We start from the raw sequence: 24,966 nt of genomic DNA, 5'->3' as shown, positions 1-24,966 counted from the left end.
CATAATTCAATCCAAAAGCCTAACAACAGACTAAGACACACATCTGGTGCCCAGATCTTCGTTTCTAAATACCATTCTCCACTAAAAGGAACCAGGACTCCTTGGAGAACTGACTGATTCCACGAAAGTACAAGATGGGCCTGAAATATCTTGTGTCAGAAAGTAAGAAAGTGCTCACAGAACAATGAGGACACAGAAAGCTGGCTTGAAAGAATTCTCATTGGGACAATTTGAGCATCACAATAAATAATTACAGAAACACACCAAAACCTAGTAAATAAAATAGCAAGCCATATGACCCTGTTGATTTAAATAAATAAATGAATAAATACATGTCAAGAAGAGAAAGCTCTTTCTTACAATTAAAAGCCAGCTCTAAATGTAGAAGGAAAATGAAAGAAGAAAATTACTACTTGGAAACCATCAGAATAACTAATTCAGCCAAAAAAAAAAAAAAAAAAAAAATCAGTGGATTCTAAAACCAGTGAGTCAAAGTATGATAAACATCAGCATATTTGTGGTCTCAAAGTACCTTTGCAATATACTTATTAATAACAAAGGGGAAAAGCATAACTTTGCAGTTTAGAAGCCTGACAAGCTCCTCCTTAATCGAGTGATCACAGTGGGCATCACCAGTATGGGACAAAGGACAAATGGAAATTGTGTAATGGGATATAAGAAAAATACAGCATCATTTCTCTGAAATTCCTGCAAAAAATGCACCATATGAGTCTTCTCATGAGGAAACATTAGAGGAAGACTATTTATGTAGAAGGACATTCTACATCATATATAATATGCTGTAGAAGTCATAAAAGTCAAGGAAAGACCAAGAAACTGTTCCAAACTGAAAGGAAGTAGAGAGATGTGGCAACCAAATGCAGTATATGGTGATGGAACCATAACGAACATTGTTGGGTCAAACGGTAAAATTTAAATGGAGTCTGAGGATCAGATGGTAGGAAAGTATCAGCGTTAAGTTTCCTATTTTATATGGTTGTATCGTACGTAGGAGAATGTCGCCGCTTAAAGGTGAGGCACCAATTACCTCCAAATGGTTCCAAAATTAAAAAGTTCTTTGTACTTTTCTATAACATTGAAATTATTTCAAAAGAAAAAAAAGACATGATACCAAATCCCCTATGTATGTTATGATTATAACTATTCATGAGAAAAATAAGGAAAATAAAATTATTAAAAAGAAACCATTGTGTTAGGGGTTGTATTTGAGGGGTATTTTTTTGACTTTAAAAATTCTTTTAATGTCATATTTCCATAACAGCAATAACTTTTAAGATAATTACATATAAGTTCACATTTAATTCAAGACAATGAATACTATAAAGCAACAAAAGAAAAACAGCATAATAGCAAGTACTGTTCACCCTTTTTACACCTAATCAACAATTAATTCTAATATGCACATGCTCCCCTACTGCCTAAATTTCTTACAACAATATATACCAAGAAATTTGAAAAGCAAACACCAGATACCTTGATTTAGGTGTGTGGCTTCCATGATCTGAACACCATTCACAGAGCACTGAGACCCACTCAGAGGTACCAGAGTCACTGTCCCCCCGACATTTTCAAAGATACAGTGCTCACTCTCCAAGTCAAGGCCATGAAGAACTGAATTGGAAAAACAAAGGAGAAAGTTTTTCTCCCTTTGGTATTTACTGTAATGACTCCCAAACCATGTATTTATTTCTTTCTTCATTTTGAATACCCTTCCTTTTCTATGTAAGTATTGTGAAGTGAATATTTATGTTTAGTGAGAAAACTGAATTTTAGGAGATCATGGCATCAACTGACAGAGCTATAGGCATCCCCTGAATGTTAGTTACCTCGAAAGGTCTGGATGTCACCTGTGTAAGGAAACAAGTTCGGGGATTTTAATTCAATTCATTTTCTGGGTGAAAACAGTTGAATAACTTGTCCTAACTGGATATCATTGAGTTGCTCTGTTTGATACCGAATAAATTTCCTCCACCAGCTACCCAGAGGCCACAGAAAAACAGAAGGGGAAAAATGGCTCCGTGGGTCAAGGACTTATTGTGACCTCTGCATTTACAGACACCTTGTTCCAGGAGCTGAAACCAAAGATGAACTCGGCATGGCATGGATCTTGATAGGCCCAAGAAGTCTCCAAAAGCTATAATGGATGCCCACTGCGACAGCCTGTGCTAATCCTGAGATCTCTTAGAAGATGTGGTTGCTGAGGTTAACCTAATTGTGCGTTACTATCCTGGATTATTCTTGTTAGGAGAACGGGCAAGCACACATGAACACCTGTCAAACAAACCTATGTGATTTTAGGTACAGTGCTTGGCCAGCTTCTCCCGCATACAGACCAAACAGCTCCCACTCTCTACAGGGCTGCGCTTCTCCAATCAGTCAACATGTGTTTTCACCACTCACCAAAATGTATCGTTATCCCAAAGGTCAAACACATCATTCAGCCTTAGAAGAAGGGGCCTGATGCCTAGTTCTACTCAAAAACAGTTGCACCTGAGGACTTCTGGGAATTGATTTTTGGCTCTCCCAGTCTCACAGTAAATAGTAAATACATAGAGGAATATGCTAGGATTGGCTTGCTTAATAGCTTACACCTGGTGAGAAGCAGGTTCATCACCAGTAATTTATGTAATCCTTCCCCTGCCACACACATAAACCCACCGCCGCCACCACCATGAATTGCCTAAGTTACACTCTTAAAGCCTGGCAGGGCCTTTTCTGCTCAGGCTGAATCAGTGGTTAGGTTATCTGTGTGCCTTGTGAAGACTTTCCAGAAACTCAGAAAGCTGTGCCTCAGATGTGTGTGTGCTGTGCTGTCTCCTACTTTCCAATGTCATCTTTGTTCAGGTAAGTGTCTATATCCTTCCCATTAAAAAGGCCTTACATCCTTCGTGTCTACTGGCATATTTCTACCAATCACTGTCCCACAGTAACAAGTGTAAAGTGATTTAAATAACTGGACTCTTAAAAGACCTGGCGGTACAGAACGTTTGTAGGGTGGGGAAAGGTTTCATAGCTCCATTACATTCACTAAATTAATTGTTCTGTGTTACTCACTTGAGTTGCATTCAAAATTATAGAACTAGGTGTACTGACCAATACCTTATCTGAATAAGAGTTTTCTTTTTTATAATTACTTCAATTTCAGTCATTCAAAAGAAGGTTCTTCATTAAATGATTTTAAAAATCACTGGGAAGAGATAATTGATGAAGATTCTCACCAATATCCTGCTCTGTTGAAGCATCTTCTCTACCAACATGTGTCTGACCTTCCTGGGGAGAAAAGCCAAGTAAAATTTAAGAACAGGAGGAACAGCTTGTTTCTGATTTCTCATTTAAACCCAAGCAATCTAATGGCCATTGGGATGAACAGGGTCCGGGGCAGGACACAGCCTCAGTGTCATTATTGCTCACTAGGCTCTGTACCGCCCAGGCTGTCTGGAAAACAATCGTGCAACTCCTGAGGCTTGCATGATTGCGACAACGGCCAGGGTCCTATTTTGGCATGTATCAACAATTTTCTCACAACAGTCATCTCACTGATGTTCCTGATCCTTCCTGGGGAGTTTCTCCTCCAATGGCCAGGGGTATTTTTGTGTCTAAAAATACAGTTTATGGGAGTCCACAAAACACAAGTGTGTACCATTGTCACTTTAAGTCATGGATCAGAGAGAGGAAACTAAAATCAAGGTCACAGAGGCAACCATTGATACTGATATGGAATTCTGCTCTCTTGTCATAAACATCCTGCTCAGAACCAACCAAGCCCAATAATGTAGGTGGGAGGCACAATTTTATAATTACCGCTAGGGACCAGGAAATGGTACCTGTAACAAATCCCAATTCTGGGTACTTGAAACTATTCTTCCGCAGTCTGTCTGCCTTTTTGTTCCTTACTCCCTCTTACTGATTCTACAAAATAAAAGGCTCTACAAAATGAATGGCTTGTCATTTAGCTTCAGAACTACGTCAACGTAGAAACTTCATGTACCATAAGATCCCAATGAGCTACTGAAAAGCCCAAAAAGCTCAAGTATTTGTTATATGTTTTTTAATTTTTAATAGTTGTGCTTGTGACCTTAGAGTATTATAATAAACCTTGCCAGTGTCTAAACGGAAAAGTGGAAACAAAATTAGAACAAGCAGTTTCTACCTTCAAGTGATATAAGATGATTCCAGTACTCAGAAGGTCATCATCAATGCCAATCAAATGAGGCAATTCAGAATCCAAAACGACTCCAATCCCTTCCTTCCGAAGGGCTAGAGTTTGTTCCTGAAATCAGGAGGAAAAGAAAAGGAAAAGGTTACTCTGGGGAAAGAAAACTTCATAATAGGCATTCTTTAGATTGTTAAAAATGAGCAATATTTTATCTCTCATCTAAAAAACTGCAAGAAAAATGGACCTTAAACTTCTTGTTGAGATCCTCACAGATGGTAGGCAAAGTGAACTTGGAACAAATAAAAAGCTCAACATAAAATGAATTAAACATACTGCCTGATACATAACCTCTTCAAGGTTAATCTTAAACCTCATCTTCCTTATGAAGTTCTAGGACCACTCAGCTGCAAAGTGATGTTTCTCCCACTTCAGAACCTTTATTTCATTTAATATCCAGATGTCTCCTTAATTGTTGGCTTTTCTGTCCAGTTACTATGGTGGAACTGTGCATGTTCCTGAGCGGAACCCTTCCCTGTGCATGAGCTACCCCTGCACCAGAGGTACCTGACCCTCAGTCCCCTGCATCACCAACTTCACCTATCTATTGGCTCATTCCCACCTATAGACAAATCTGCTATAGTTCTCCCACCACCACCACCACCACATCCCTTGGCCTTGCATCTCCCTCCAATTTCTCTGGCCCTTTAGAGAAAGTTACCTCCAAAAAGTAATCTCCAATTCCTCCCTCTCCTTCCCTCTTGAACCCACTCCATGGAGGCTCTCACCCTTGGGACTTTTCTCTGTCTACACTCATTCCCTAGATGATCTCACCTGTCTCTTGACTTTACCTGACATCTATATGCTGACAACTCTCAAATTTAAATTTCCAGGGCAGACCTGCCCCTTAAATTCCATGCTCATGTGTATACCTGTGGGGATGCCAAACAGGCAGCTCCAACTTAACACATTAATAAAACCGGCCTTTATCCCCCTGCCTCCCAAACCCGCACACTACCCCATCTCAGTAAATGCCAACCGTCCTTACAGTTGTTCAGATTTTTTTTTTTAAATGGCTATACTTCGCTCCTTTCATTTTCCAAACTCCACATATTTAATGTTGACTCTACCTTCAAAATATTCCTTGAATCTGGTAACATCAAACCACCTGCACCACTCCTCCCTAACACAAACCATCACCACCTTCACCTGGATTACTGCAATGATCCAGGCCACCACTTACGCTTCCTCTAACATATGCTTAACTCAGCAGCCAGAGCGATGTAGGGGCAGGGGTCTCCTCTGCTCAGATCCTTTAAGTGGCCTCCCATCTCACTGAGATGGAAACCAAAGTCTCTGTAATGTTCTACAAAATTCTACATGGTCTCATACCCCGCTAACCTCCCGCTCTCATCTCCTGCCATTGCCCCTTTGCTCACTGCTCTCTAGGGATCCTGCTCCTGCTGTCCCTCACACTTGCCAGCCTGCCCCAATCTCAGGGCCCTACTCGTTATAGTACCTTCTGCTTCTGTGGCTGCTGTTTCTTCTGTCCCCACTATCCCTCCTGTCCCCTGAGCTTCTCGACCTCCACACTACTTGACATTTTGGACCAGATAATTTTTCATTCTTATGCACTGCAGGATGTTTGGCAGCATCCCTGCCTCTACCATTAGAGACTAGTAGCACACTACCCCTCCCACAGGGCTGTGACAATCAAAAATGTCCCCACACATGGCCAAATGCCCTCTGGGGGACAAAATGGCCCAGTTGAGAAGTCTCAGCCTACATATATACATAACTTAGCCCCTTACCTCCCTCAGATCTCTGCTCAAAAGCCGCCCTCCCCATCACCCCATACAAAATAGCAATCACCAACTCTCCTCCTGCTGATTTGTTTCTCTCCTTGGCACTTATTACTATTGCAAATATTACACAGATACACATTTATTACCTGTCTCCTGACTAGAATGTAGCCAGTGCCTAACGTCATGTGTGAGGCAGCTACTCAATTAGAGGTTATCAGATGAATGAATGAGAGGGTAGACAGAGTTCAGAAGAACAAGAGTCAGAGGCCACCCCTCAGGGAAGAGACTGGCAGGCCTGATGTTAAGACATCTGGCCCAAGACAAAAGATCTCTAAAATCTGGCTTCTAGGGAAGTCTGAAGTGGGAAGCAGACATACTTCAGATGACTGGGAGGTGAAGATTTCAGTTTTGAGATTGGGCTCAGACTGAGTCACATCCAAGAGCCCAACACTGTGCTCTGTGGTTGTAGGTGTGATAGGAGAGACAGGTGAGCAAGTTTCAAGCTACAACCTGGGGCTACTGTTTAGGGACCCTCCTGGTGAATCTCTTCCCCTCCCTGACCCCTGCAATCAGACAGCAGTGACCAAAATGCATCTCTGTAACTCCAAAACCCAGCACTGCCAGAAACATAATCCCTATTCCTTACATTCCTGAAATGATTAAATGTACTTTGTATCATTTAAATATTAAAACAACCTACAAAGTCTGTCATTCTCTAGAAAAACAATTCATAACTTCTCAAGCTTGTTTAAGACCATTAAAGCAAAACTCAAACCTTGCAGAAAAGGGAGCTTTTAAGAAGTTCTGGGGCAGGGTGGTGGAGAGAGAGAAGTCCTTTAGGCCTTCTGCAGACATTTAAGTCTCATATGCACACCCACAGACCTGGAGTCATGCAAGAGGGCCATGGAATGATGTGGCAAAAAAAAAGATGAGTTTAAAAAAAAAAAACCAAAAAACCCATAAATCACCACTTGAAAGAAAGCAATTTGATATAACAACCATTACACAGATACACAGAAAAAATGACCAATGTATAACTTAGATTCAAGAAAAGGAAATGAAGCATATCATTAGTCTTCAATTACTACTCTTATCAGCCAGGCTCCCATTCCACGGCTCAGAGCCCCAGCCTTTGAGGTTGGAGACTTCAGTAACCTTGATTTACTACAGCCAGGCCTGTGCAAATCTTGGCTGAAAGGAGCAGTCTGCATAAACCAACCACTCCTCCTCCTACTTCTCGGAGACTGGTAGATTTCATGCTTTTCCTTCTGCCTTTGGAATTCAAGCAGAAGTGGGCAATACACATTTTTTTTTTAAATATACATTACATGGAGAATTTAATCACACAGCTCCATTTCATAAAAAAATGTCCCCCTGGAAGGTCTCAAGCTCTGAACTGTGACAGTACTGCACACACGGTCAGTAGCCCCATGGTAACAACGTGTTCTAGGCCTCCAGGTCCATGTGGAAAAGAGAGCAACTGTTCTTACAGTCCAGAGGCACATGTATTTTCATTTGGCACAAAAGTGGACAATAACCTCCCCTCAAGGCAATATTTTAAACTTTAATAGCTCCTACTCAAACTAGAGAGATTGATTGCTTTGGACTACATCCCAATTTAATTTAATATATTTTTTTCTTTATAAGCCATTAAAAAACATTTTTTTTCTTCCTTGAAATAAGTTCAGAGCCATTAGGTCAAAAGCATTACTTGTTCCCACCCACCCCCAGCATGTACACACACACACACACACACGCATGCACGCACATGCACGCACACACCCAAGGACATACTCTCATACACTTCCATACATATAATGGGTAAAACCTGCATTGAGAACTTCTTCCAGGATTGGCAGTGGGGGTAGATGAATTTATGATTAATGCTGCCCTAAAGCTCTGTGACATTCAAGCTGCATTCAACTACATGATATTATAAAAGTGTCACCTCATAAAACTGAAAATGAGGGTTTAAATCATTGCTCAAGTGAAAAAGTAATTTCAAACAAAAATATCTATCACGCATAAAATATTTATTGAGTGGCATCTACTGTTATACATAATTTATGAAACACCTCTTAGATGAGATGGAATATGTAACATAGCAGAGCTGGCCGTCCTCCCCCAACTCCAGGCACACTGGGTCCCAAAGAAACAAAGAGGTAAATATGCATAGCTGCACGCATTCTGCTTTGGAATAAAGCTTTTGGCAACCAAGCTTATTTGGATAAAAAGGAAACTATAGACTGACTAAAAGGGTCATATATACGATCAGCTTATTTTAAACATTTTACTTTATGTTCACTACATTTGCAAATAATATGCTCAATATGTTTCTCTTCAACCTCCAGACACCTACATATTCAGGTAAAATACCTCTGAATTTAAAACATGTGTCCACTGCCAGGGCTGTCCCAGAGTCATTTCTGCCACATTCCGGTGGCTCCTGTGATTTGCAAGCAGGGCTGCCCAGATTCCAGGGGAAAAGACCAAAGGAGGTCTTGGATTGTCGGGAAAGTCCCAAGTAACCACCATAATTGTTTATTTAATTGAGCAGCGATTCTACCTCTTTTAATCACAACTCCATCCTTCATGTCTAGCACTGTGCCTTACAAAACTCAACAACTTTCTGGAAAAAATGAATAAGAAAAAACCAATACAAAAACTTAACAAGAAAAACCTACTTTTTTTTCCTCTTGGGAAGCCTACCTGGGAGCTAGATCTTGCTTGGAGAAAAATAGGGAAATTTTGGCACAATTTCCCTATTGTGTCCACTCCACCTAAACCAAGATCTCTCTAAGAGCAGAAACTGTTTCCTCACATTGAGTAAGTTAGGTGAACACGGCTGCACCAGACATACAGCAGCAGTCACTCTGTAAGTGCCGACTCACGAAAATCACCATAAAGAGTGATTTGGAAGTGGGATTTTTTTTTTTCCCAAGAGCCAACAATTAAATGTCAGAATCTTTTTGTAGAAATTTATGCTACACAGAATTAAATATTTCACTAACTAGTAGAATTTTGTAGAGTTGACTCACATCATATGTGCAGTTAATTTCTTCTGCAACCCCAACTACAAACACAGACATAGGGGGAGGAAAGGGTGCCATGTCGGGACTGGGAGCACATGCCCAGTGTGGGTATGAGGAGGGAGAAAGGAAGTTGGGGAGACAGGAAGACTTTTATAAAAAATAAAATCATCCTCCAGCAAAGCTACTTTTTATTTAAAACTAATTGTATGTGATTTTATTTAAATTAAAAGAAACTAAAATGTTTGTTGAATTTCAACAAAATGTTTCTCCATTACAAGAGGTATTTCCTAAAATATCCTTTTAAGAAAAGACATTATAAAACACATTCACTGTATATGTATTTTTTTCATATGTGTTTTGGTTTTAAGAAACATTACTTGAGTTTGTACCTGTTTGAGGACTTCCGCCTCCTGTCTTTACACCTGAATGGCATCACAGCCATGGCAATTTAGGGCCACATGCTGGGTTTTACTGCCTTTCCCGCAGAATGTTGAAGACGTGGCTCCTCTGTCTTCAGAAATTGTATGCTGCTCTAAGGAAATATTAAGCTAGTCTGACTCTTAATCCATGGCAGATAATTTGGTTTTCTGTCTGCATGTTTAAAGAATTTCTCCTTTCTCCTTGAAATTCAATAACTTAATTAGGATAGAACTAAAAATTGAACATTCTGTACTCTCTGTTTTTCTGGAATACCATGCATTCTCCTAATCTGCAGGCTCAGTTCTTTTGTTTAGTTATTTTTCATTTCACAAAAATTGTCTTGTTTTATTTTCCATTTTCTGTTTCATTCGGTGACTGTCTACTTCGGGAACACCAATTATCCTTATATTACCTTGTCTCTGTCATCTGTACATTTTAGTTTCTGATTGCTTTAATGCTTGATCATTTCATTTGTGTTCACTGAGATTATTGAGCCTTTACTCTCAGTAATTTGATTTTTCAGTGGCATCTATTCTTTTCCTTGATGTTTCTAATTTTATTTATTAGTCCTGCAATGATGTTGTTTTGGACCTCAAAGTCTTTCTTTAGGTCTGTCATCTCCCTTTTTTCATCTCATTCTACTTTTTATTATCATCTTGTTTTGTTTATTAAATTCATGTTTCTCATTAACTTGTTACACAGAATGAAACAATTGTAAGGAATTCTCTTCTATGCTTTGAGGAATATTTTCATCTAGACTGGGATGATTTTTTTTTTTCTTTTGCAAAAAACAATAATCACTTTTCTTTCTCTTTCTCTATCTTCCCATCTGTCCATCCATCTATCCATCCATAGCTACAGTTATGTGTATATAATTGCCCTGCTTCTTTTCATCTTACATGTGCTAAGTTGTGTCTGTCCAGAAATTCCATATGCTCTAACATAGCATAAGCAACTCTTAACTCTTGTCCTGCCATATCTGGGATCTTTCTAGTCAGAAGACTGAGTAGTCTGCATTCAACCCACTTTTCTCTGGCCAGATGGAATGACAGAGGGCCAGCAAATCTTGACGGAGGCACTATAAAGCCTCTGTTTGAGCTCCTGGCTTCCTACCTCTCTTATTGGGTTCCTCCTCCTGCTTGGGAAGGATCTTTCCAGCCTCTTGTTGTTTCTACAGGCCTTCACTCACAATAGAGTCAGCTCTGCTTTTCACTTTATTCCAGTTACCACCACTGGCCATGGCTATGACTCTTCAATAAAAACAGGAAAATCAATTTGTTCCTCCCCAGATTTGAGAGTACTGGGGAGAGTTTCTCACGGATTCAGCTTCTGAGGTGCAGTCTTAGAAACACCCCTTTCACAATCTTCCCTGCTCCTGGTTCCCAGCTCGGGAGCTTTTTCTCCCAGGCTTCCTCTCAGTGATTTCAAGGCAGCACTGCCATTGCAGGCTTGCATGTTCATTTGCTTTTTATTATTTCCTCATTTCTCTGAAATCTATGATGTCATTTCCAACTGTCTTTTTAACACTGAAGTCAAGAATAGGATTTCAGCAGGCTTTAAAAAGGAAGGAAGAAAATAAGGGGTGCTCCAGGTTTGAGAGATTTCTTGGGCAAAGACACAGAGGCTGAAAACATGGGCATATATACAAAGAACCACTGGATATCCAGTTTAGCTGATCTATCTAGAAATACGGTCTGAAATGGCAATTGGTTGATACTTCAGAAGTATCTTGGATCTGGCAAGAATATGCAGAATGGACAGAAATAGAGGGAAAGGGAGTTGGGATTAGAAAGGAAGAGACAGCTGAGAGACACTACAGAGGAAGATGGACACGGATAAATAGTGTAGGTTGACTGACCTTGAGTACAAACATTCCCCTCAACCATTTTACTCCTCTTAACAAGAACTACGGAAACTGAAGAGTTTCAAGAAAATCTGAGAAATGCCTAAAGATTTTTATTGCTGGGGGTGGGAAGGGAATCCTGACTTTCCTTGTAATACTTTCCAGGCAACTCAGTAAGTAGATGTTGTTTACTTGTTAAAAATCACTCAGCAATTTGACTAGCAAGTGTTGTCTATAACTTACACTTTTTTAATAATTCACAAATGCTAAATAGTCACTTTATCACAAATCAATTAGCTCTGAAATCCTGAAAGTAAACCACAAGCTGGCACTCAGCCAAAGCTACTGTTCTTGTATCCCCTTACTCGTTGTTTGTCTTTTTCTGCAATTTCACTTATCCACAGTCACCCATGGTCCAAAAGCAAGTGAGCAGATTACCATAAGGTAATGTGTGAGAGAGACCACATTCACATAACTCATATTACAATATATCTTATAATTGTTCTATTTTATTATTAGTTATTGCTGTTAATCTCTTACTATGCCTAATTTATAAATTAAACTTTATCATAGGTTTGTATGTATGTATAGCAAAAAAACATAGTATGTAAGGGGTTCAGCACACTTTGCAGTTTCAGGCATCCCCTAGGGATCTTGGAACGTATTCTCCGCACATAAGGGGGACTACCGTATATTCTTTTCCATGTAGAAAGAATTTTGTCCTTCTAACAGAGAAAGGAAGCAGTCACCAAGATTATTGGGAAGTCACTGAAGCTGTGTGTCAGCTGCTCCACTAGCATCCTGTCTTCCTCTCCTTTTGTCCACGCAACCTGAGCAAGCTGTGATGAAAAGGGGCAAGAACCTCCTTCACACTCCTCCAGGAGATAACTTTTAATTTTTGCTGTGTTCCCAGAAAGAAAGATGAAGTGCACGAAAACAGAATTGGCAGGCGATTAACATGTTCTCTGTCCCGACAAAGCTGCTTGGTAATATGTGATCCTTCATGCGAATTCTCTGTTAATTATGCCTTTTGAATCATAATCAAATTTTAAACAAAACAAAACAAAAAAGAAAAAGGAAAGAACAGTCTGTGAAAGGTAAGGGCTGGAAATCTATCGGAGATCAGCCTCTATCAGAACTAGGCTCCAGAAAAAAGAAGTTTTAGTTGGGAAGGCAGAGTTAACAATCCACAGGCTGAAAATAAGAGAAATAATCAAGTGGGTCAACATGGAAATCACCCTGGACCCCTCTCTGTGCCTTGAACTGCACAGCCAGACCAATCAGTAAGTCCGATCAGCTCCACCTGCATGATACGGTCTGAATCATCCATGACTTTCTGCCTCCACTGCTACTGCCCTGGTCCCAGCTACCTCTGCATCCTGCCTAGATGACAAACCTGACTGGTTTATCTGTTTCTGCTCTTGCCACCCTGTAATCTATTCTCTTTATCTTTTCAAAATATCAAGAGACCATGCATAAAATCCTACAATGGTCTCCCACACATTTAGAATAAAATGGCCCCCACATCTCACTTAATCTTGCCCCTCCCCACCTCTCCAACCTCCTTGCCCCTCCACTCTCTACTTATTCACAGCACTCTGACCACAGCGGCCTCTTCATTCCCACTGCAGGTCCTCCCCATATGCTGTTTCATCTGCCTGGACAGTTCTCCCCCTACATCTCTGTGACCTTCCCCTTCTTGTCAATCTGCTCTTATCGCACACGTTGCCTGTTCTCGTGCAGGTCAGGAGCACCAGTGAGAGTGAGGACAAGGTCTTTGTTCAGACCAAGCCTACCTCCTATGCAAGAATCTCCACCCCTACACCCAGGCAAACTCCATCACTCCACCTGGCTTACTGTCTGTCTTCAGAGCACCCAAGGCTATCAAAATCATCAAAACCATCTTAATCATACATTAGTTTATTGTCAGTCTGTCCCCTGCCCCCCCCACCCCCCCCCGAAAGCAAACACTGGGTCCAGGCCAACATGTCAAGCCGAGGGAAGGAGAAACCAGGAACAGATCAGCAACAGCCAAACTACTGAACGGTATCCAAGCCCAGGACTGTCTCTCATCAGTCTTGTTTTTATGTTCCTTGCCAGGCAGAAGCAGCTCTTAACTCAAAAATATATGTTAATATGACCAGAATAAGTAGAAGCTAATAAGAGTCTTGTTAAAATGTTAAGATTTGATTCTAATAGACCGGCATAAATAATTAAATAAGTGTCAAAAAAAAGTCTGTGCCTCGCATCACAAAGTTCATATCAGATTGGCACCTATGACAGCATAGAATCTAACTAGGAATGCAAAACACTTGCTTTTTCTATGACTTTAGAATAATCTATATTACAGTACCTGTGGTCAAAGAAACACATTTAGAACAAATGGTGAGTTGTCCCAGGACTCACCAGGGAGGAACTATGAAGAGAAGGGCCTAGTTACCACCTGCTCTATGGTACTAACAAACCTAAATTTCCTGGCATTACTGGCAGTCATCCCCTAAACAGTAAATATAATTAATATTGTCCTTTTAATAAACAGAAATTCTTGAGGCAGTTCAATTTCCACTATACTTCCCACTGCAGAAACATCATTCTTTATTTGAATGCCAGACAGCTAACTGTTGGCACACAGTTCAGAGAAGATGCTGTGTAGATCTTTCTGATGAAAAGTCTTTTGTGCTGGCTGAGCAAATCATGCAGATGTTGGTATTTAAATTATGCAAAATGTATAATACCAATTAAAGAAATTACTTGTGAAAATATGCAAGAGCAAATTTCCTCACATTGATATTTAACTAGACTTTTTAAGTACAACAGGATCTTGTGATCATAAGTACTTTAACATATTTGACCTAAATGGAAGCCCAAAGTATTCAGGAGCGTTCACCAGAAGATTCTACAAGGACATTTTCCATATAGTATGAATGTTAAGACAAGGTAAGAAAGCTAAGTGAAAAGATTACTTCAAGTGCAAAGGTGTAACCCAGAAAAGTGTCAATCTGACATTGGCCTTAAACTCTGGTCTTATAAAGCTGGCCTATTCTTGTTTCTCACCCACAAAAATACTTCACGCTCATATCCACCTCCCAGACTTTGCTCAAGTGATAATATCCTCTTGGGACAGCCTCCTGGTCCCCTCCTCCAGGAATCATTTAGAACCTACTTGTGTCCACTGTGGCCCCTTTCTCTGCATTAACCACAGTTCCCAGGTCCAATCACGGATCTTAGTCAAACACGGACCAGTGGCTTTACTTCCCTGCATCACTTAGTCAAACATGAACCAGTGGGTTGATTACCCAAGGGACTTTTTAAAAGTGTCGTGCCATGTCTGAGCCAACATTAGGTCCTTTAAATGAGCATCTCAGGGGCAGAGCCTGGGCATAGCTTTAAACTCCCAGGTATTTTGCATCCAGGGTTGTGCCATAATTTTCTGTATCCGCTGAAAAACCAGCACCTCTATTCTGCTGTGTTCACTTTGAGGACACTATGACCTAACTCCCTCATTCCCTGATTAGCTTCTTCTGTGATTCATTCAACCAATATCTAATGAGCTCTGCTACTTGTCAAGTGCTAGTCTACACTAGGGATAGACCAGTGAGTATAACAGACACCCCAATATCTATATCTATCTCTATCTTTAGATCTGGGTCTACATCTATGTTATATGTGAAGATATATCTTTATTACAAAAACATATCTATAGATATATCTATGTATCAATCTACTGACCTTTAGATTTATCTCTATGTACTTATCAATATTATAGATAGTATTATCATTAACATTCATATCTTGCTATCCCCTCCACTAGCATCAATATTTAGAATTAGAATTTTTAAAAACAAACAAAAACTCTGAAATCCACAACCAGCATTTTGGTTAATCCAAAAAGTTTCAAGGTCCTGGCACATGACTAAGTTATTCCAAATAATACTTAGTCTAGCAAAATTCTCACCCATGCAGAATTTGCAGATTTTCACAGTGTAGCAAAATTCAGCTACATTGGGCCAAGCTAGATACTCATGGGCTACCAACATCTAGTCCTGGACTGCATGTCCTTCCTGCTGAGTTCCACTTAGTAACTCAGCAGAGCACAGCAGTAACTCACATACAGTGCCACTGAAACACTGACGGGTCTCCACATCCACATCCTAATAAGTTGTAGAGTATACTATAAAGCAAATGTACTTCAGAGGGCCTGGTTTTCCAAAGCCTTGCAGTTTCAAATATTGACCTTACAAAAAACAGGAAATTTTCCCCAGGCTATTGAATCTCTGTTGTAAGATAAAGAGTTGTAACACAGCAAGGCTGCTGGCTCAAAGACAGACAGGTTACTGATTGGTATGTAAAGATACTAGGAAATTGCTGTAAGAAGAGAATGTTTGCTAAGATCAAGCTTTTGTTGTTGGATCACTTAATTGCCTAATGGAATGTCATCTGACTTGTTTTTACTGAATGTTACCAGCTTTTACTGCTAAACTTGTTAAAACTTTAAGCCCACCAATGTCTCTTCCTGTAACTTCCTGGGATGGAGAATAAATGCAGGAAGAGAACCCCAATTCGGGGTTAATTTCCCAAATGGAAGGAATGCCTCACTCTTGAGGTTTCCAGGAGATTAACCAATTTGGGGTCTCTCACTGCTCAGAAGAGATGTGCTTTGAGTAATCCTTTGTGGCTCCGTCACCCAGGGGAAGAGGGGTGACAAATCCGTGCCGTGCAAAGCAACAATAAGTAAGGAAGGCTGTTGTTTTCTTCCTTTGCGCAATGTAATGAATTAGCTTCACACCATTTTTCCAAGGGAGTCAGTATCATTAGATTCACTTTACAAAGGCAGAAGCCAGGGTCAAAGGCAATTCCTCCCCTACCCAGCATACAATTATCTCACAGACTCAGCAATCTGGAGTGGTCTAGAACCAGGAACAAAAAGTGGTCTCTGTGTAGTCAGTCACCCACCAATGTCACAGATGAAGCACATTCACAGTGCTTCATGGCTGGACTTCAGAGCACGCCTGTGAAGCAGGTGTTATTACCAAGCCCCTCCCAGCCCCCCAGCTTCAGAGATAAGACAATTGAACCTTAAGGGGATGACATCATTTGCTGAAACCACACAGTTAACTGGGTAGCTGCTAACATAGAAGAGAAGTTCCCCAAAAGCCATGTGGTCACACTTCATCATGCCGTCCCCCTGTAGCCCACACAAAAAGCTCATGCCTTTTCATGTTTTACACCCGCAGCCTCACTTGTAACCATCCACTTTTGCTGTACTGATCATTCACATAACCTCTGTTATGTGTCTTCTAAGCCTGCCTAAATTAGGAGAAATTAAAAAGGTAAAGAAAACCCCATCAAAGCTCAATAAACTGAGGTATCACTATCATGGCTGTGTTTAAAAGAAAATAGAGCTTTAAATCATGACAGAAGAAGTTAAACTTGTCTTAAATGTGGTATACATTAGGAAGTTAAACTTGAAGTTAAATGCAGTACACATTAGGAAAAAAACTATAATATCCATCACAGCATGATTTATGATAATAAATAATCAGACAACTGAAAACTGTCTACTAGATTACATAGAAAATGACCTCAGTTTCTGTTTTAAAGTGTGAGAGTGTGTGTGTGTGTGTGTGTGTGTGTGTGTGTGTGTGTGTGTGTGTGTACGCAAGTGTACTTCAAAAAGTTTGTGGAAAAATAGAATTGAAAGATAATACAAACCTTTCCATGAACTTTTTGAAGTATCCTCATATACGTATGTATATAGATAGTACTCTGCTCGGACTACCATAACAAAATACCATAGACTGAGTGGCTTTAACAACAGAAATTTATTTCTCATAGTTGTGGAGGCTGGAAAGTCCAATATCAGGGTGCTGGCAAGGTAAGTTTCATTCTGAGGCCTCTGCCATCTCACTGTGTGCTCACGTGGTTGTCCCTAAGGAAAGTGCCTACAGGGGAGAGATAGAGGGGAGAGGGACAGAAGGATAGGGGGAGAGAGGAAGGGAGGCGAGGGAGAGAGAGAGATCTCTTCCTCCTCTTCTTCTTATAAGGCCACCAGTACTATAGATGAGGCCCTAACCCTATAAACGCATTTAACTTTACCTCCCAAAGGCCCTATTCTATCTCCAAACACTGTCACATTGAGAGTTAGTGCTTCAATATACGAATTTTGGAGGCACACAATTCAGTCCATAGCAGTGTGTATGTGCATGCACGTATGTGTGTGTTGACATATATTAGTATATAAATATGTATGTAACATATAATATATATTTACAATACAGATTACATCATAAATACAATAAATAAACATGCGAATGAGGAAAAGAGACAGATGGAGCCTGACAGAGACGTCCCATGCATACTCCAAAAGACAATCAGAAATTATCTCTGGGTAACTTTTTTCTTTATGCTATTTGACTCTCCAAATTTTCAGCAACAGACATACTTGTAATCAAAATAATACAATGCAAGTAATAAAGATTATAAAAACAAAATAAAGAGGCATACTTGCATATACATTTTTTAAAACTTATTTTACTTAATTTATTTCAATTTATTTAAAATGTGTCTTTGACTTCATCTTAAGTATGTCTCCAGGACTGAATTTTTTTGTATGTTATATAACACTCTGAAGATGGAACTCTAATATGATGAAACAGAAAAAACAAAAATCCATCAGCCAAAAATGAAAGCCCAGAGGCCCTTTTTCCAAAAGCCCTCAATTAGGAAAATCTGCAGGTGTCTGGAAGCCAAAAGAACTTTCAGCCACCTTTTTATTAGCAGAAATCACACTTGAAAGACCTATTTACTGTTTTCAGTAAAAATCTACCATCCTTCACAAACATCAGGAACAGACTTGAGAAAATGAAATTTAAAATTCTATGTGGGAACTTGTAAGAGTGCCTTGGCATAATGCTGTAATGTCACACAACATCTGGATTCCTAGCTCTTTTAATGACAAAGGAAATAAATAAACATTAAGGCAAAGGGCCTCCCTTTCACCTTTTTCGCAAGCTGCTTTCACCTAGAATAGAATTGGGAAAAAAAACAGCAATAGGAAGACTTCTGTAACAGGTGAAAGGAGGTTGCAGGTTAATTCCCAGATTTGGTGCAGAGACTTCATCTGTTTCTCAGCCACTTGAGCCAGTATCATTATCAGAAGGGAATTCAGAAAAAAGAAATGGGGGGGGCAGAAGATGAAGAGAAAGAGGGATGAAAAGGGAATAAGAAGAAAAAGAAAAGGGACAAACTTCCATTCCAGCTTCCCACAATTTCCTTCTGAAAGGTGTACACTCCCCATGGTGAAGCATGCTGGTGTTAGGTAAGTAAAGACCAGGCCCTGATGAACAGGCTCCTGCTTCTCCTAGTTACTAATAAAATCTGCTTTTTCTGTAGAATAGAGAGCATTACCCCTCACTTCCTCTATTAACCAAATATCCATCCCAATCACTAAAACCAAATACATCTAACGAGTCAAACTGTTCAAGCAGCTGCTTACACATGAGCAGTGAGTCAAGAGCACACATGAGTACAGAAGAGTTTCTGCCCGGGCCATGCAGTAGACTTGGGGAAAAGGAAGGAAAGCCCAGAAGAAAGGGAAAGCCCAACTTGGACACTTGCCAGATGACTAAATAAACTGTTCTCTGTGAACCCAACAAGTTAATACTTTCCAAAACCATCTGCCACTCAAGTCCTGCCCCTTTGAGCGTTCATGTCGTTTATAACACAGCACACTTTATATGAACACCAACCCAAAGGATCCCAAATGACCAGCTCTTCCTCCCCCAATCAATTTGGCAAAAATATAAATGCATATCTCGGTTGTATAAATACTCTTATGGTAAACAATATTTTACCCAAGTATTCCTGTAAGTGATACATTATGCTTTGAAACATTAATAATATACCTCTAGCAAGATAAATTGTGTAGTAAATCAAAAGGGCACATTCAACTCAGATTATGCAGGAGAGGACTTTCCAAAGCCCAAATATAATTTTGAATGCTGACTGCACATGGCTCCAATAGTTTATTAAAATAAGAAGCATAATCCATTTTAAAAAGAGAAATTACATTTGAAAGCTTTTTATAAGTAAAGCATATGTGGCTAAGATTATAGAATTTGTCAAGAAACATGAAATTCAAGATAAAAAATAAATTGTGTTTGCTGATCTGGTCCATTAACAGTGAGGCAGTAAACCAAATATAAGGAGCACGTACAACACTTCCCAATCACACACTTCAATTATTTTTGCTAATGCATGCAGTGCAAACCAGTGATCTAAACATGTGACTTCTCACAACCACAACCAGTCAAGACTCAAAAGGAAGCAAACTCTTTTCTAAGCCATCACAAAATCCAAGCACTAAATCCCACAACCTTTACTCATTAAAGGACTATTTATACATTGTAAACTGGATATAACCACTTTGGAAAACTGGTTGGCAGCATCGTCCATATTTAAATAATATCTACACCATGTGACCCAGCAGTTCCACCTCCAGACCCTATGCAAGGGGTTGGCAACCTACAGCCGCAGGCCAAATCAGGCTGGCTGGCTGTCTGTTTTACATGGCTCAAGTGTTAAGAACAATTTCTACATTTTTAGATGGTCAAAAAAATCTGAAGAATACTACCCAGTTATACGTTGAAAGTATATGAAATTCAAATTTCTATTTTTTTATTTTAACATTTACTTGTACATATTCGAAAATGTGTTATTTCAATACACGCATATAATGCACAATGATTCACTTAGGGTGGATAGCATAATTTTGTACCTGTTAGTCTTTTTTGGAATACACAGTCCATGTTCCTTCATTTACGTGTCATCTATTGCTGCTTTGTGCTACTGTGGTGGAGCTGAGTAGTTGTGACACAGGTGGTAGAGACCAAGAAGAAGGAACTGTTTACCATCAAACCCTTTACAGCAGCAGTGTGCTGACCTCTGTGCTACGCACAGGTATGTTCACCAAAAGACATGTCCAAAAGTGTTCATAGCATCACTACTTAAAACAAAACAAAAAGCCTGCAAGCTACCCAAATGTCCATTAAGTGGAGAATAGGTAAACTGACATATATCCATACAATAATATATAATAACGAGAATGAACAAACCACAGCTATAGAAAACCCCACAGATGAATATCACAAACATGTTAAGAAGCCAGACAGAAAACATTTTGTGAGATTCCATGTGTGTAAGTTTCAGAAACACTCAAAATAGCCTATGCAGATAGAAATCAGAATCATGGTTACCTTTCAAAGGTAGACCAGTGGCCAAGAGGGGACACCAGGGGAACTTCTGAGACTAGAATATTCTGTTTCTTTACCTGGATGTTGGTTACAAGATGTATTCCTTTGTAAATATGATTCGAACTGGACACATGATTTTGCATGTTTGTTTCTAAGTCAAATTTCAATGAAGAGTTTACACAATCTTGATAATGTGACTTCTTGACCCACAACAGAGTAGACATGACCAATGAGAAATGCAGAAGGACACGATTGAGAGAGGTAGGTGCAGAGGTGAAGACAGGCCCCTCCTAGGTCAGGATGTCCGGAGGATAGGTGAAATGACTGCTCAGCACAGGACCTGGCACATTTTCCCTTCAACCCATGCTCACTGCTGCCTCTACTAGCATGTAAAACAGATTTAGCACAAAATACAGGGTAGTGATAGGAAATTTGGCACTGAAGAAAGCAGTACTAATCATGGTTTCAAAATATCCCTGTAGGGCCGAGCCCGTGGCGCACTCGGGAGAGTGCGGCGCTGGGAGCGCAGCGACGTTCCCGCCGCGGGTTCGGATCCTATATAGGAATGGCCGGTGCACTCACTGGCTGAGTACCGGTCATGTAAAAGATTTAAAAAAAAAAAAAAAATCCCTGTACATGAGCATAATTTTTACCTAAGATTCATAATGATGACAGTCTGGGTCATTAAGGAACAGTTAATGCATCCTGAAACTACATAAAATCTAACTCTTCACCTCTTGGCTGTTTTAGTAATTCCACCTACCTAAGCCAGGAAGGATCGATCGTTCTCCAATGGTGCCCACCAGAGGATGGGCTGTTTTCCAACCCTGCCAAGATGTCATCTCCCTTCTTGGTAATTCTTTCACCATTCATATCAACACTAAGAACAAATCTAGCCATGACAAGATGAAAGCACTGTTCTGTTGCCATGCTGTGCTTAAAATCATGGGCGGGTATGTTGTCTATTTTCTGAAAAAGTTCCCACCCTAATGGATAGCATGTGTTTCTTTGCTCCAAGGGATAAACTTCTGTAACAAAGAAATCAGAATCCTATAACAAATGCCTCATTCCTGATAGCATCAGAGTCAGGAAGGTAATTCCTTCCAGTGATGTTAAACTATCCCTGATAATTCACCCTGTGCAACCAAAGTGTGGAAAACCAAAGTACATATAAATTAAAAATTGTATTAGTTTTTGGTTGCTGCATAACAAATTATCACAAACTTGGTGGCTTAAAACAATATAAATTTGTTATCTTACAGTTTCCATGGGTGAGGATCCAGAAATGGGTTAACTATGTTCTCTTCCCAGGGTCTCACAAGGCTACATCGTAGTGTCAGCTAGGACTGTGATCTCATCTACAGGGTCCTATTCCAAGTTCATTCAAGATGTTGGTAGAACTCAGTTCCTTACAGTTGAAGGACTGAAGTCCCAGTTTCTTCTGCCAGCTGTCAGCTAAGGGACACTCTCAGCTCCTAGCAGACATCCTCAAGCCCTAGCCATTGGCCCTCACAACACACAGCTTACTTCTTCAGAGCCAGGAGGAGACTCTCCAGTCTGCTATGGCAGAGTCTTATATAATGCAACCTAATCATGGAAGTGACATCCCATCATCTTCCAGATTTCACCCACATTTGAGGAGAGAGGTCATTACAGGCATGTACAGCAGAGGTCAGGAATCAGGGGCTGTCTTAAAACTCTGCCTTTAATGAATAAAGGCTTACTTCTTGAAGGTACTTAAAATTTTTTAAACTTATTTTTTTGTGTCTGAGACACTTAAAGTCTGAAGTTTCATAGAACTAATGTTAACTAATTTTTTCCTTCTAAGTTTATTTTCTACCAACAAAGAAAAAGTATACATATCCAGTTGCAGTTAAACTATATGAAGGAATGTTCAGTTGCAGGAATAGATTAGGCTCTCATTTTTATGATGTCTCTTCTAAAAATATTCTCAATTCTTCCTTCCCTCTTTCCTTCTACTTTTAATTTAGTGATAGACCCTAAAATGTATAAGGAGGCAACATTATCTGTGCATTAAACAGCTTGTCCCTCCCACTTCCTCAACTTTAATGTCAACATTGGACTAACAAAGGATATTAGCCTGGCACAGAGGATAGGAAAAGATACTACATTCTTTTCATTCATTTAATGCATAAATTACATACAAATAGAAGATTATGAAGATTAGAAAATATAACAACTCATAGTGTTCAAAGAAATAGTGGTTTCCCTATTGCTTTTTTTTTTTTTTTTTTGGCTTGGCAAAAAGATAGAAATATTTCCCCAGTTACAGTCAACTCCATCTCCATGAGGTCAAGTGTGTGCCGTGCCTCTCTGCACCCATGGTGTCTGGCACACATAGTAGGCATTTCAACATTTGCTTGACTGATGACTACTGTGGGTTCTCCTAAAATCTAACAACATTAGCAGGACAAAAGTTATCATATCAAACTCCTCTACAGGTGTTAAGGAATGGACAGCTGCAGTCGAGCAGCTTTTCTGCAGATTATCACACATTCAGGAGCTGAGTGACTGCAGGGTGCCGAATCACTGTGTTTCTGGGTCTGACCACTCAGCTTAGGTCCTTTCCTGCCTAATTTTGAACTAATGAAGTAATCAAATTATGAGTTACTGTATAAAAGAAAACTGCTGTCTGTTGATGATGATGTGATTCTGTTTCTTCTTACAGAAGTATTAAATTAATTCACCCCCACACTAGAAACACATCTTGGTGGATGGATCTTTTTCACAAGACTCCATGGCTCTTTAGATCGGGGCATTACTAGAGTATATTAAAATGCTGTAGTTTCAAAATGAAATATTTATGTAATCAGTGCATTGATGTATTCTAAGCTAGTAAACTTCCCTAACCTTTTGATTGCCCTTTAGATGATTCTCTTGTTGTGGGTTTTCTTCTATTAATTGCCCAAAATAATGATTATTTTGTTCAATTAATACGTAGTATATGTCACACAAATAATTAACCTTGCCAACACAGAGATTTTTTCCTTACCAAAATGTGTATTAATAATCTTGCCAACTTTTTACATTAATTACGAAACATTTGAGCCTATTCATTTGAAAGAAATTCAGCTACTGCAAATTTTGTCTTTATTCCTTCCTATGTGTGCCACCTTGTAACATTAAGGTCAAGGATTCAGATCCTCATACTGGCCAGCCACCAAAACAAACAAAAAAATATTAGCTTTAGTATTAACAGTACACTGACGCTAAGCTACAATTTGATATTATCAAAGATTTTCCCTATCCCTTTCTCTAAATGTTATTAAAGTATCCAGCGAGCTCTTTAGAAGGACTCTGTATTGTCTCAAGCCCATTTTCAGGGTAGTCCTAGCCTCTTTCAAAATATTCTACAGACTGGGACTTTAAAACAGCCCCATGTCAACTAAGAGCAAAAAGGCAAGACATGTTGGAAGTACAGTACTACTTGAGCATTCGCTATCCAAGGGATTATTGATGCATTCTGAGTAAATGGAAGTTGAGCTTGACACCTGGTCCTTTTAACTGGGGAGAAAGTCAATGTCCTCACTGCAAGTACAGCATATCTGTGCCTGCCAAAGTACAATGCAGTGACATTTTAGTGAACAGGTTGTTCTCTACACTTGTGCCTTGGGATGTTTACTGAAGCCTGATGAAAACTACTGATGTTTTCTCAATATCCTAAAAGTAATATCCATGCTTTAAAAAGTTTCTCTGTAGGAGAGAAATGGGATTTACAATGTTTTTAAATTCTCTAAGATTTAATATCTTAGCTGCTTTCCAGGCTTGTAAAATACTAACTCCTAACTGCCTGTATGTTATTGGAAATATTTTCAGGGAAATTTCACAGTCCTATTGTATCACTGCCATACAGCTTCACTAAAATTCTTTGAACCACAGCTGAAAAGAGCCTTGTATTGTTTTTTAATTCCTCCTCCCCCCAACCCAAATACCATTTAGAACTATTGTAATAAAGGTGGTCAGTGAAAACCACTTAAGGGGCCTTTCTAATATGTTAGGTTGCAAGAAGTTCTGTAATTTCTTTTTTGAGGTCTAACAACTATTTTACATAATCAAAAATTAATTTACATTAATCACTATGCTAGTAAGTATGTAAACCATTCTTCAGCGTTGATGCATTTTGTACCTCCCTCCATTAAAAGCATAACAGCCAAATAAGTAAGTAAATAAACATCTACTTTTGATAAGTAGCTGTTTTTGCTCTAATTCTGATATTTTTGTTGTTGTTTGTTTGGTGCAAGGACAGTATGGCACTGAGTCGTCTTCACAATGTGGCCAGCAATTACTGAATAGGTAAGGACCGAATAAACAGTGTTGTGCTGCATTCTGTTTTAGACAGCACTTGGATTCTCTCCCCAGGATTGTTACTGAACTTTAGAACTGCTGGGTGTCAGGACATTTCAGTCGCTGTTTACAGGCA

General features: G+C 39.5%; 1 protein-coding gene across 7 annotated transcripts in view; it reads right to left on the bottom strand.

Annotated features, from left to right (window-relative positions):
• The window catches only part of KIF16B (kinesin family member 16B), a 321,838-nt gene that overhangs the window by 182,679 nt on the left and 114,193 nt on the right, over window positions 1-24,966 (bottom strand). For all 7 annotated transcript variants that reach the window (XM_063098597.1, XM_063098552.1, XM_063098569.1 and 4 more), the window contains 3 exons: window positions 4,172-4,291; window positions 3,240-3,291; window positions 1,495-1,632 (listed from right to left, as the gene is read on the bottom strand). In XM_063098597.1, the coding sequence (XP_062954667.1) occupies window positions 1,495-1,632; window positions 3,240-3,291; window positions 4,172-4,291 (310 nt within the window). The remainder of the gene's footprint in view (window positions 1-1,494; window positions 1,633-3,239; window positions 3,292-4,171; window positions 4,292-24,966) is intronic.

Source organism: Cynocephalus volans, chromosome 1 (genome assembly GCF_027409185.1).
Source record: "Cynocephalus volans isolate mCynVol1 chromosome 1, mCynVol1.pri, whole genome shotgun sequence".
Lineage (NCBI taxonomy): Eukaryota > Metazoa > Chordata > Mammalia > Dermoptera > Cynocephalidae > Cynocephalus > Cynocephalus volans.
This window is presented reverse-complemented; position numbering and strand designations above follow the sequence as displayed.